This window comes from Dinoponera quadriceps, unplaced genomic scaffold (assembly GCF_001313825.1).
Source record: "Dinoponera quadriceps isolate SergipeBrazil2010 unplaced genomic scaffold, ASM131382v1 scaffold1252, whole genome shotgun sequence".
Taxonomy (NCBI): domain Eukaryota; kingdom Metazoa; phylum Arthropoda; class Insecta; order Hymenoptera; family Formicidae; genus Dinoponera; species Dinoponera quadriceps.
Genome location: NW_014555363.1, coordinates 863,236 through 877,076, shown reverse-complemented (window position 1 = coordinate 877,076; position 13,841 = coordinate 863,236). Strand labels below are relative to the sequence as shown.

The window sequence follows — 13,841 nt, the reverse complement described above, 5'->3', positions numbered from 1 at the left end:
GAGACAACCGCGAATTTATTCTCAGCTTCATTCCTAATATACATGTATAATCCCGAGACATATTGCGTCTTTGAAGCACGATCGTCAAGAAGTAACGGTGGATTAATGCGCGACTGGAAACATATGCACGACGCATAATAATGCATATGGAAACTCGGCGCTGGCAAGTTCGGGTAGACCGGGAGAGAAGAGCGAGAGGGAGGGATTTTAAATTGGATTGAGCGTGCTAATGAGTTTCGCAAATTATCACCCCTCGCGTACGCGCGAATCGACATGTGCTGGCACTTTTCGTTTTATATCGAAACAGCCAACCAATTAATAATTACGCGATCGAACGATACTATACCGGCGCGAAACTCTCCTTGCGAAAGCACCACAGAGTGATTGACATACGATGATCTCATCGCATTCGATGGGATTTCTCAACGGAATAGATTCTGGGAGACACGCGCGTTCTGTCCATTTTTGAAAAGTTGCAACGAAGGTGGCGAATCTTCCGCACGAAAGAAATTCTAGTTATTACAGTTTTAAAGCTTCAGAAAAAACCGTTTTTCCTAGTTTTTCTACGGATTTTTTTCTTATCTTCTTTATGTAAAAAAGTAAATATGGTTTTAACCGAATACATGTGAATTTTTTTAAACGAATTTTTATTATCCTCGCAACAAAAACTAAAAAATTTCGCGGAAAAATCGGAAAAACCCGGCTTTTTCCAAAACTTTAAAACTATAATAATTATTCTCGATCTATTCGACAACTATACCTTTTTTGGTTTTAACCAGAGTAATAGTAGTAACAATATTATAGTTTAAAAAAAAAACTTTTTTTTCAATATTTCCATATACTTTTCGATTTCTTTCCCAAGGGTAGAAAAATTATAACATATTAACTTACTTAACTTCAGTTAATACATGAGTTAAATAATTCTTTACTTTTTAAAGAAATATATGCGGCAAATTTTAACCGAACATATGCGAATTTTTTCTACCCTTTGGAAAAAAAAATGAAAATATCCACGAAAAGACTGATAAAACCCGGTTTTTCGCGGGTCTTCGAAACCATAAACAATATGTATATAAGATTATTATTATTGACAATACAATAACATTGATTAGAAAAATAATTTTCCTGCGACTAAAATTTTTTTACTACGACGTATAGTTCGGTATTTGTAGCTGCAAATACCAAGTATTTGCCTGTCGGTGCGTCAATATTTTACCAGGGAAAAAATGTCAACGTTACATCGACGAAAAATCTTAATGCTGAAGCAAGAGTTCGGGATTCCAGAGCAGTCTATACCGCCGTAGACTTAGAAATAACTCGGTGATGAAGCACGTGTCCTTCGTTTTGATCGATTCTGTAACGTGTCCCGACTCCGTCAAGACGGCGACGGCCTTGTAACACAGCGCGGCGCGTGAAAAATCCCCGCCATCACGGGGCGTTTCGATCATTGTCCCGACCAGCGAGTCTCTCCCGGCTTTTTTCTCCTCCATCCTCTCCCTTCCCTTTTCCCGCCCTTCCCCGTCGGTCGATTAATATTCGAACCTGTGTATCAGCAGAGAGCAGAGAGAGAGAGAGAGAGAGAGAGAGAGAGAAAGAAGAAGAAATTTTAGGGGGGAAGTGACACGTCCGAGACGGCAAATTAATTAGGCGGCGGGCGAACTGATGAAGCCATTAATTACACCGGCGGGTTCGAGCAGTCCCCTTGTCTCGGGGACCACCTTACGAACCGGTCGGTCGGTCGGTAGAACCTAAAATCCGAACGATAAAACAGTGAACGCCGTCGCCAGGAGTGAACGTCCGGGACGTCGCGACGACGAAACTTGGACGAAACCAGACAATGGTACTCCATTAAGAGGGCTTTCATCTTTGGAACGAAGTCGGTCGAGTAGCTTGACGATCCTCGATACTTAACCTCAACCGTACCTACGTTTTCGCTTCCTGTCACGAGAGGCCGAGCTTGTAGGTCGCGACGGCGCTCGGGAGAGAGCGATTTTAAGCTTGACTCCGATTTTAAGCTCGCCTCTTACCACGGTACCGGGTACACCGGTAGGTAATCACGGAAAGAGGTTTCCGAACGCATCGGACGACAACAAGAGCGTTATTCTGCGCGGCCCGCACGCTCGGCGGAACGACGATGATATTCGTCGCGCGCGGTAACATAAAATGATCTTCTTCTCCTCTTCGTTTTTTGTCCTATCCTTAACAAGAGCGCCGTGGCATTAGTAGCTTTTGAGTTATGAGCCGAGGGGAGATGATAGGTAGACCGCGAAATTTCATTCTTTCATCGATTCCGAAGCACACTCTTTGCTTTAATGGAATCTTCTCTTGAGCTCAGGTACCGACGTACTTAATGTCAAAAAGCTCCCAAGATCGCGACGCAAGTAGTGGGCTATGAAAGCTCCGCCGAAAGAAAGATCGTTTCAGTTTCCGATTATCGTCCGACGCCGCGTCTTCAATAGTCTCAACCAAACAATTTAGTTGAGACTATTTAACCAAGTCTTGGTAATTGTTACGGAATCCTTCTTTCAGTGTTGGAACTGCGCGTTTACCCTCGATACACCCTCGTGGTGCCGACTAAATTAAAAGATCATCGAATCTTGAAGAAATAAATCCACTTTTTCCACGTACTCTTGGACAAATTTCCAAGGGAAAACACGTGTCGTTAAATATTAGTCCTTTCAAATAGAATCGCTCGAGGGAGAACCTTGGAAAGCAGAATAGGGCACGATAGATCCCGATGATATATCGAGGGTTAACGGACAAGATATATGAATTGTGTGAAATAACTGTCGACTCACCGATCGCACACCGGACGCGTTGGAATTCAGCTTGGACTGCTTGGCGATGACTCGGTGGCGCTGAAAGCCAAAGAGAGAGGGAAAACCATAAAAATTGGAATCAATCTCGGGGAACGTCAACCGAAAAAAAAAGGGAATAAAAGTACATGGAAATCATCGCGGCCGTGATAGCGACGCGAAATTACGGACTTCGCGCTTTCAGAGACAAATTGAAATGTTTCCGACATAACAATGGTTGCGCGAACGCGTATTACATATTAAACTCATGTTAATACATATTGCACGCTACGTTTAGTTATATTTGCGCTTTATATTAAAACGTTAATCACTGTAAAAGAGGTACGGAACGTCCGCCCGCTCGCCCGCGCGCGCATCTGCCCTCCTACCGGTTTATCTACATACCTATCTATCAACTATTAAATTATTATGAAATTTGTCATAACGCCACGGCATAATGCCCAATAGTGCGCCGGGAATTACGAGCGAGTAATAACAGAATACAACAGTATGTTTGTCTAATACCAGAATGATTGTCAGTCTACGGTTGCGTAAATATACAATCACAGGTTACGATTGCATATTTATTCAACCGTGCCAAACCATGCGAAAGCGCCATTGTTCTTTGCGTGTGTATCTGTGCATATGTGTATATACGTGTTTATGCGCGGAACAGAGGCGGCAGACAGGCAACGGACACGTTCTGAATCATACTTGGAAAGGAAAAGCATCGTCCGTGCGGTCCACGCGAGCATAACTCTCCCGGCGGTTCTCTCGGCCGACTGTCTTCGGTCGGTCGCCTATCACACCGCGCTGCGATACATTATTCACCGCGTAAAAAATCAATGAGACAGGGAGAGAGAGAGAGAGAGAGAGAGCCATAACTGTAACTGGTTTTACGATCTGGCTTGGTCGCGGCGCAAGAGGTATCTCGCTGGCGGGACTCGGACGAAATCGCACGATGATCCTCCATTAAGTGCGCCCTCGTTCGTCCTTCGCCTTGCGGACCTGGTCGAGCATCTCGACGATCCTCGATGCTTAACCTACCTCAGCGCGGCCATACTTGGTCCTCGTTGCAGAACGATGGCGGAGCGAGCGAGCGAGCCAGCGGACGAGCAAACGAGAACGGCGGAGAGGAACAGCGGGAGGGTGGAGGAATCGAAAGGAAAGGTGCAGGAACGCTACGTAGGTACTTCCAATTCGATCTGTGGTCTAAGCCTTTAATGCCTGCTTATTCGCTCGCCTGGAAGAGGATCCCGAAGAGGTATCTAAACTTTCCGAACGCTCCCCGGAAGAGAGCTAAACGCCGAACGATTTTGCTGCCGCCGCCGCCACTCGGGGAATACTTTCTTTCCACCATTGACTAAGGAGCGACGATAGTTGCCGATGGCCGAGCGAATTACGCTCGTGACGCGAAATACGACGTCATTGTGTAGGAAATGTTCGCCTCGAGAGGCGGCGGGGAATTCGCGGGCTGTTCGGCGGGGGCTCTTGGGTTTTTCCGCGGCTCTCGAAATTAATCACTCGCGAGTGGGAAAATCGCGTTTCGAAAATCTAGCAAAAGATACATACGCGTACATAAGCACGTCTATATACATGGTATGTATTTCCGGCGAACTGTAGCCGAATCTGATTTAAACCGTTTACATTAACAAATGAATCATACCGGATATGTCAATGGGAATACCGGTGATATCGACGTTTGACGTTTGACATTCGCGAATCATCCATGATGCATTTATGTACGTCGTGCAAATAGGTTGAAACCATTTCGTTTCGAAATTTGACTTGCAGCACTTTCAAATAAACGATACATACGGGGCGTTTATTTCCAACGCTCTCTAGGACAAAATTTGAATATACCGATGAATTTAAATTCGGCAGATTAAATAAAAAGATTAAATAAAAAAAAAAGCGCCGGCCTGTGTTCGGCCTATGTCCGCGGGTCCGGCATTTTGGCGACGTTTTGAGCATTTTTCCCCATTTTTTTATTCCAAAGCAAGCATGGGAAATGGCACCAAGCGTGATGGATCTTACGCGTCGGTTACGGTGCACAGATTCGGGATGTGTCATTTGGAACGCGTGTCGCCTCCGAGCGATCGAAAATAATTCCTGCCCAGATATCTTCATGGGTAATGTAATGAAATTGGGCGTCTCCGCCGTATTGAAAAAAAAAGAAAAAGAAATAGAGAGGGAGAGAGAGCGAGAGAGAGAGAGAGAGAGAGGGGGGGGAGGGAGATGAAAGCGAGGAAAGAAAGAACAAGAGAGCGAAAGAAAGAGAGAGGGAGGGAGAAAAGAAGCGGAGAGACGAATCCAAAAAGATCGCGGGCATTACAACGTGTACTCCGACATCGACTCGACTTTCCGCCGGGAAAGAAAAAAGATGCGGGCGAGCCAGAAAAAGGGAGGCAAAGCGAGCGCGCGCTCTATATCCCCTGGATATCGGCGATTGTGTTTTTTGTCAAGGATCGAAAGTGCCTCGTCTACCCACACCGGTGCGCTTTGACGTTTAACCGGACGCTTATCGATTGCGGAATTTATTTCTTTTCGTATCTCTAGTCTCCGCCACCATTGTCCGTCCTCTCTCGCTCGTCCCTTCTCGTTCTCTCTCCCTTTCTCCTTCGCTTTCTCTCTCTCTCTCTCTCTGCTTCACACACACACACATACACACGCTCAGGTTCGCCATCCCTTCTGCATCCCCAATGCCGCTCTCTTTATCCCGAATCACCCGGCCAGGCGGACCAGTCTCTCATTCCCATTTTGTTTCCGTTCCCCGACGGCTGTACAGATAGGTGAGATTAAGCCCCGCGATGGCGCGGCTGCGGTTATCAGGAGATTGCATTTTAGCATAATGGCTACGAGAGGCCGCATTGTAGCTCCGTTTTGAGGGACGCGTCGTGATGTCGCGCGGCACTGTCGTGATGGGTGTCGGGGCATTTATCATGGACCAGGTATTTTTGCCTCCTCCCCCTGTTTCCTATTCTCCCTCTCGTTCAGCCTCGCGCACATGTCGGCTTGTGTGTACAGCAAATTCTCCCTCTCTTTCTATCTTCCTATAATATGTCTACAAGCGTGTCGTACGAAAGACGTGTTAACGAATAAAATGCAACGTTAACGATCATTTTCAATTCTCTCTCTCTCTCTCTCTCTCTAGCATAAGGAAAAGAGTAAACTTCCACAGCTGAAAACTAGCTATCCATATAATACAACTGAGATTTACTTATCAGATCTAGCCTTTCAGCTGTGGGGGCGAATTCTTTTTTTCCCGTAACACGAATATAGTCGTGAAAATTGGTTCCCACAACGAAAAACTAGGTGATAAACAAGCGAAACTGATAAATAAATTTCAACTCGCATTATATCGATAGCTAATTTTTCGTTGCAAAAGCTGATTTTGTTTTCCCCCGAGCACGCTTGGCGCTTGTCATATTCCATGCGATCGAAATTGACGGGGTAATTCGGTGTTCGATATAGACAAGCCTCGGGCCGATAATTAAAGACACGCGACGTTAAATATTTCCCATCGCGGTAATTATCGAGCGGAGACCGCTTGCCGCTTTCGTCGAAAGAGCAATCGGCCGATTCGCACGTGTGTGTATGTGTGTCCCCCGTGCTTACACAGCTAATATTATTAAGGAGGGCGACGATTCGATAGCGTTATGTTTGCGTAATACATCAATCGCGACGGTGAACAGACTTGCGCGTCGATGATGCTCGTTCAATTAAACATTTCAGGCTAATTTCGGCCCACGCCGATGCATATGCATGCGCGGCGCGTGCACACGCTTCACCGTGTACCCAATGCGCGCGACTATATGCTAATCGCACCGAGTGTTCACCCGGGTTTATTCGTTCGCGCGCGACCAGAAAGAGCCGGGCCGCCGGCGACGGCGGTGTGCGCTCGCTGAAATACGCGTCGCGCACTTAGGAAACCGACGACGCGCGACATCGATATTCCGACAACGTCGATAACAGCCTCGGCATTGACATTCCCGCACGAAACATTGATCGATTTCGCCGTGACGTATCACCTCAAGCCGCGTGCGGGTCAATTACCGCGGTTAATAAGTGAACAAAACGCTCGCACAGCCGTGCGCACGCGAGAGCAGACGCGAGATCGGCGCGATATTAATTCGCGGCGGCCGCACTTGAACGGCTGATTTGTGAATTTATGAGCCGACAAATCGTACGGATTCCCGCTATTCATTACACCGGCCGAATCATCCTTCACGTTATAATTGATTAATCAAATAAAGTTAATCAATCATATTTCGGTTAAGATCGACCGTCGAATCAACCCCGGCCCACCGTTAATTAATGATAATGATGTGGAATTTCTGGCCGGCAAGCTCGCTCGCTTTCTTTCCTTCCTCCTTTCCTTACCTTCGCTACGCATCGCCGTTTGACGAAGCATCGGTAATCTATAAATATCGACGTCGAATATAATTTATGGCAAACCCGCAAGATAGTTCGCTGTTCATTGTCGGTTATTTTACGATGAATAATTATAGATGTGCGATTCTATGATTATCCGACGATTGTTCAAACTCCTTTCAATAATTCATAATAATCTTGAAGTTAATCTCGGGCGCAGGAAACGGCAATTCATGAAATGTTAATTACCTCGCCGATAGGAAGATCGATAAATGAGAGATTCAACTGTCGCTTGTATTGAACGATATAATGTACACGCATACGTATGAATGCGTTTATCTTTAAATGATATTACAGAGCACAAAGTACACGGAATACAAAATGTCAGTTCATGTAACAGAACGAGGGCCAACCGGAAACTCGAGACAAAATGACGAGAGATGATATCTTTGTCATCCGAGTACACTCGTCGCTCGAACATTCGGCTGCGTTAAATCTCGGTTTTGAGGTAACTGAGAATATTTGACCGATTAATTAGAAATCTCTCACCGTAATTGTTTTGTTTCTATCCAACCTACAAGCGAATTTTCGTTTGGTCGCCACGCAATAGAAAATCAATTGTGCAAACCGAGTCCTTTTTGCACGTAGGACATAGATTTAGTGAGATATTAAGAACATTGCTCGAAAGTGTTGATTTTAAATAACGACGACTTAATCAGTGTATAAACCGTGGAAAGAGAGATGTGAGCCGAATGTGAACGAAAGCCGATCGATAATTAATTGCGGTTTCAGTGGAAAGAGTGAAAATAACCGGTAATTACTTTCGAGTACGAGCACTGTTTAATAACCTTAATCGAGTATCCCGATGTGAGGTTTTGTATAAAACAAAAAACAGGCGTGATATTTACCTCGGCTACATATCAATTTAATTCTCGCGATACGCGTATCGTAACCGACCGCATCAATAAGTAACTGTGTGTCCCTCCCCCACCCCACTTTTCTTTTTTTACAAATGGATAGTGAAATATTTATTGCGACGCGTATATTTGATCTTGCATCGGCAACGTACAAAATTTATTAAACAAAACCGCGCGCGCGTAATGCCAGTATTGCGATCGCGAGAATTATTGCAAGAGACGACGATATTTATACACCGATTCATTATTCCCGCATCGTCATTTTTTTAAGTTAATTAGTTACTTGTATTATCAATTATCAGCCAATTGAAATTCGCGCATATTTGCAACTGTCCCTTCCTCTCTTGGCCCATCGCATATTCGGCATTATCGTCACCACAGTCATATATGTAAATATATTATATCTATTCGCCGGTGGTATTATTATTCGGTAATATTATTAGTCAATCAATTTAGCAACATTATCGATAATATGGTTAGCCAATTTCTTGCAATTACAAAACACCGAACTCGTAGTTATCGCCACGCACGTATACATATTTAAATCCCTCCGCGCGTATGCCGCTGAAAACTTCGTTTTTCCTAGTTTCTCCTCAAGTCTCGCTCAAATTTCTCTACCTTCTCTCTTCATCTGTAACAACGATCGCGCGCGTTTTATTCACGTATCCAATTAATCTCGGACTAATTCCGCGCGCAGTAGTTCCTACGAGATCGCCTTTCAAATAAATAATAACATTCATTAATTCCGCCCATAGTTTGTATTACCATTCAATTAATACGCGATGCCCCATTTCTCTCTCTCTCTCTCTCTCTCTTTCCCCAGCTTCCGAGGGAGAGCGTTCTAAAGCGCGCGATACACCTCGCAGTTACGTCTATGTAATATGCAACAGCAATATCCCCTCGTACCGCCGGCCGATTAAGACGTAGGAGGAGCGGCTATATAACGTCCATCGGATACCCATAAAAGTTTTCGGTTCCTCGGCTCTCCTACGTCTCTCTCGGCGAGCGGGCCAGGGCGGAAAGTGGCTGCAACGGCGTGCGGCGATGGTTGCATATAATGCGATCGGGCCGGGAAATAATGACCGTAGCATAGACCGGCGATCGCGCGACGCGTGCACGCGGGTCGCAGCCGGCACCGAATAAATAATTCAGAGTCTACTTCGGCGCGCAGACGGCGGCACGAAAAACTTTTAAATGACTTCTGACGAAAATAGTGGGTTCCGGTGGCATAAGCCGGAACACCAGCACCACCTCGTCGTCGGAAGGCCGAGGATGCCTGACCGGCAAACGACGGTGACGGAAGGGAAGAGAGGTCGGCCGGCGGAAGAGGGAAGGAGCGGGGAAACACTCAGCAGCTTGTAAATTTGATTTAGTCGAGCTCTCTGTAGCGTACATCGTATCCTGCGAAGTTACGGTTGCGTGGCTCTCGGCTGGTTATAACGAATTCGGGATCGACGAACGAGGGACGACGGCTGGGGGCGGATGGAAAAGGGGAATGTGTGGGGGGGACCGGCGACCTGAGGGGAGGGAGGAGAATCAGGCGAGGGCGGTGGAGCACAACGATGCGTCGCGGGTATAATATGCCTCGGCGGGCTTGAAAACATGCTCGCGCGTTCGCGCGAATGAGCACGCGATAGTGAGAAGGAGCGAGAGAAAGGGTAGGAAGGGAGAGATAGGCGGAAATTAATCGGCGCAGAGCTCTAGTTTTTTGTCGGTGGACCTCGACTCTCTTCTACGGCCGGGGGAGATAAAATCGCGTAAGCAGCAATTATGGTGCCACCGTGGGGGCCGTGCGCGCGAGTCCTGCGCGAGTCCTGTGCGAGTGGCATGATAAAATGTAGCAAAGGTGCACGAACGAGATCAGGACGGGAGGGAAAGAGAGAGAGAGAAGGGCTCGAGAATCGCAGATTTTATCTTAACAGCTTGCTCACCGATTCGCCTCCATTCACATCGGCTTAATCTATTAACTCTCTTTCTTTCTCTCTTTCTGACTCTCGCGATCCGCGGGAGGGCAGTCACGCGCAGTCTCCAACGATGCGCGAGCTTTCACGTCAAACCGATTCATTCTCTCTCTCTCCCTCTCCCTTTTTCGCGAGCTGATTCCGCGCTGATTGTTACTGCCACGGCAGACTCCCCCTCTCGTCGTCGCGGACATAGAGTGCTCGCGCTAAAATTTAACGGCGCCATTAGGCGCGCGCCGGCATAAATGCAAATAGAGTCGTTTTCGGGAATCTGCTTCTTAACGTAACGCCGGCCCCCCTCGCTGTCGAATACGTTCCCTGCAATGAGTTCCACGGGAAATAGAGCGAAAGTCGACCGGAGATCTGGGCGTTTCGCTTCTAATAACCGTAAATTATTGAAAATTCCGGACGACGAACGCAAATTCTACTGCTGCTGCCGCTGGTACGACGACGCCGCCACCAGGAACGCCGGGCAATGACGCGTCGAGCGTATGACACGCCTGGTCGAGTCTGAAAACAGCCGGACGCGATTCGCGCGACGGAGGACCGAGAGGAACGGAAATTAATCGGAGAGCGCTTTTCTTTTTTTCTGTTTTTTTCTTCAGCGTCGACCGACCTGCGGCGTTATGTCCGGCGCGGCAAAAATCGCTCGAGATGCCGTCGCGACGCGGCGTCCGGGGGGAGGGGGCGTACCGGTAGCATCTGTGAAAATGTTCAACTCTCGTGCAAGAAATGCTTTTATCTGAAATCAAAATTTCTTCCACTCTTATTTCCTCGAATGTTCCGTCAGCGCGTGCAGCACGAGCGAGCGCTTAAAACCATAGAATTCCCGGCGGGGAAACATTTGCCGTCGTCGCCGATAGTTTTCGCGATATACATCACAGGACGATCGCGAGTCTCGCCGAACTGATCAGCGAAAATAAGCGAATACGTTGCAACTATGTTGATTCTTCGTCGTCGCTGGCGAGTCCCGTGAAGATCGAAGACGGGAAACGGTACGCGAATGCTCCCCGACAGTGGAATCGCCGTGTTCTTGGGGCGTAAGTGGAAACGGCGGCTCGCGAATGAGGTCGGACGAAGTGAGAATAAATCATACTCGTATTACCCCCGGCGGCTAACTCCCGCGAGCAATAAGGTCGGAAAAAGTTTAAGGGTAATACTTATAAATAACGAATAACCTGAATGCATAATACAAGTGAAGGAGAAGGAGGAGGAAGAGGAGGAGGAGGAGCAGCATGAGAGCGAGATGGAAGTCGGAAGGAAGGAGGAGAGGAGGTGGAAAATGACGGCGACGGGGGTTGCGATACGCCTCGGTGGACTCGAAACTAAGAAGCGTCGAGCAGCAACGAGAGAACGCGAGTGCGGGCGAGGACGGAGGCGGAAATTAATCGGAGAAAATCTCTGCTCCCGTCGGCTTTAAGCGGCCCCTTCCGCCCGACGAAAATTATTTACCGAAAGGATTGGAGCGTGCGCGCGCATGCCTCCTTTTCCCGTCGGATGAATTTCGAGACGGTCCGCCCGGTGATGCGGAAATCTCGAAAAGGAAGAGGAAGAAAAAACGCACGCGCGGCGAACGGAGCTCTCGATTTGGGTTAAACCGCGTACATACTTCGGGTCTGTGGGATAGACAGGATGAGAACAAGATCGAGAGAGAATAAAATAGATACTTATCGCCATCGGGATTTCCCACGGGATTTCCTCATAGTTCACATAAGAATAGGCATATGTAGACATGTAATAAAATACAATCAATCAAAGAATAGACATTAAAAAAGCAAGGACATGAATAGTTCACGTGCATGCATACGATCATTTCGAGTATAGCTCAGTTTATGATTTAATTTAATTTAACCAGAGAGTGAGAGAGAGAGAGTATAATTCGGCGCTCTAGCGGGACAGGAGAGGAGGGCACGAGGATAATCCGGAGCGCGCGAGAAAAGAGCAAGCGCGATTTCAACTGTAATTTATCGCGGCGTCTACAAATCGGAATCTCGAGGGTTCAGGTAATATATATCACTCGCAGAGAGGCTGTATCCGCGACGGCGGCGCCAATTTGCGCGGCGGCCCATTTGGACCGCGCGTTTAAAGCGTCCCCGGCGCGCATATCTCGTTCGAGTCGCTCGATTTACACGGACTCGTTGACAGCAGGGACCGATGAGTACACGAGAGTGTGGACGCGGCTTTACACCTGCAACGCGCCGACGATGACGGCGTGGCTGTCGCGAGAGGGATACCTTTCGGTGCCACTTTTCGTCGCCGCCGCGGCTACGCAATATATTCCGAGTAATGGAATACTAGAGTGAATGGTACACTGTGTTGCATGAAACTTGAAGAGCTCCGTACACATCTTCAACTTTGAAACGACGTTACGTCATAACTTGAAATATCACAAGTCCGTGCGCGGCAGCGGCGAGGTTACCTCCGCGGCGGAATAAGAATGCTCCCCCACGATCGTTTCGGTCGAGAGGCGTAATTCCACCTGCGATCGGAACCGACCGAATTTCCCGCCGCATTTCCGGGACCCCGCACGGCCGTGCTCGAGATTCACCATTTTTTCCCGCGGGATATGAAACGGAAGGAAAAGCAATTTTGTGCCGAGAGCCGTTAATCGTTGCGAAAAAAAAATGTTTTAATCATTTCTCGCCGGTAACAGAGGCCAATTTCGTCGATTAATAAACGCCATTCCCATTAAAAAAGGAAAAAAGGCGACGTTAAAGATAATAAAGGATCAAATAGCCATTCCTCGCCGGCGCGAATTTCGGGGCATGGATTTTGCTTTCTCGTGCAGGGACAGCATAATTCAGCCGGCCTTAATATATTCCGGGATGTAGTCTCGCGCAAAATATTTGGCACGCGTGGTATAACGAAATTAACGCGCATACGTAAGTAGCGTTAAATCAATAGCGCAGGCTGCACCCGGTATTAGAGACGCCAATGCATAATACATAAGTGTGAGAGACGCGGTACCGCCGGGTGGCGCGGCGCAAAACCCGACCACCGGACCTCGCCGATAAATGCGATCGTTGGCGCGCCCAAATTTTTCGACGCCAACGATTGTTTATGGTCGAGCCCGGTATAACCGCGTAACCTCGTGAACTCCATTTCCGGCCCGATAAATCATGCGCGCGGTTACCGAATTCCAACCTCGTGATAATAGTCGCTGAACGAGACTGTTTGGGCTACGGTTATCGTGCCGGCGCACGAGGCTGTGCTGGATAAAAATCCCGGGCCGAAGGCGAGAAATTATCGAGCAGCTGGATCGGAAGAAACGCGATAACTCGCGGAATTATTCGATTATTAGAACGGACAGGGAAAATAAGAGAGCGTAATCGTAAGAAGACGAAAGAGGATGCGAAATGGGGGTAATACGATCGGAAGAGGAAGAAGAAAAATAGAGAGGGGGGAGGGGGAGGAAAGACCGTCAAGCCGCGGAAGGGAATTACCCTTCGGGATTCTCGCGATCGCGCGCGCAAAGCGCGAAAATGGAACGACAGTTAATCGACAAGGAGAGGCGGATGGGCGGGCGGGTTAGGAAAGAAGAAGAAGAAGAAATAGAGATGAGGAGGACGAGGAGGGATCACTTTTTATCACCGCGCGGTGATGCATTTTGTTCCGCGAGCTAAAATCATTCGGAGAAGCGACGGTGCGGCGGCAGCGGTGGCGGTTTTATCGATGGAATTTCGTTTTCTCGGGGAACGTTTGAGGAATCGTTCCGCGATTCCGCGTCGGTGAAAGCAGGGTGGCACAAACGAGAGGAGAGAGCGCGCGCGAGAGAGAGAGAGAGAGAGAGAAAG

At 47.8% G+C, this 13,841-nt stretch overlaps 1 protein-coding gene across 2 annotated transcripts in view; it reads right to left on the bottom strand.

The window, feature by feature from the left end:
• The window catches only part of LOC106744030 (insulin-like growth factor-binding protein complex acid labile subunit), a 240,363-nt gene that overhangs the window by 94,622 nt on the left and 131,900 nt on the right, over positions 1 to 13,841 (bottom strand). For both annotated transcript variants that reach the window (XM_014618427.1, XM_014618426.1), the window contains one exon: positions 2,799 to 2,858. In XM_014618427.1, the coding sequence (XP_014473913.1) occupies positions 2,799 to 2,858 (60 nt within the window). The remainder of the gene's footprint in view (positions 1 to 2,798; positions 2,859 to 13,841) is intronic.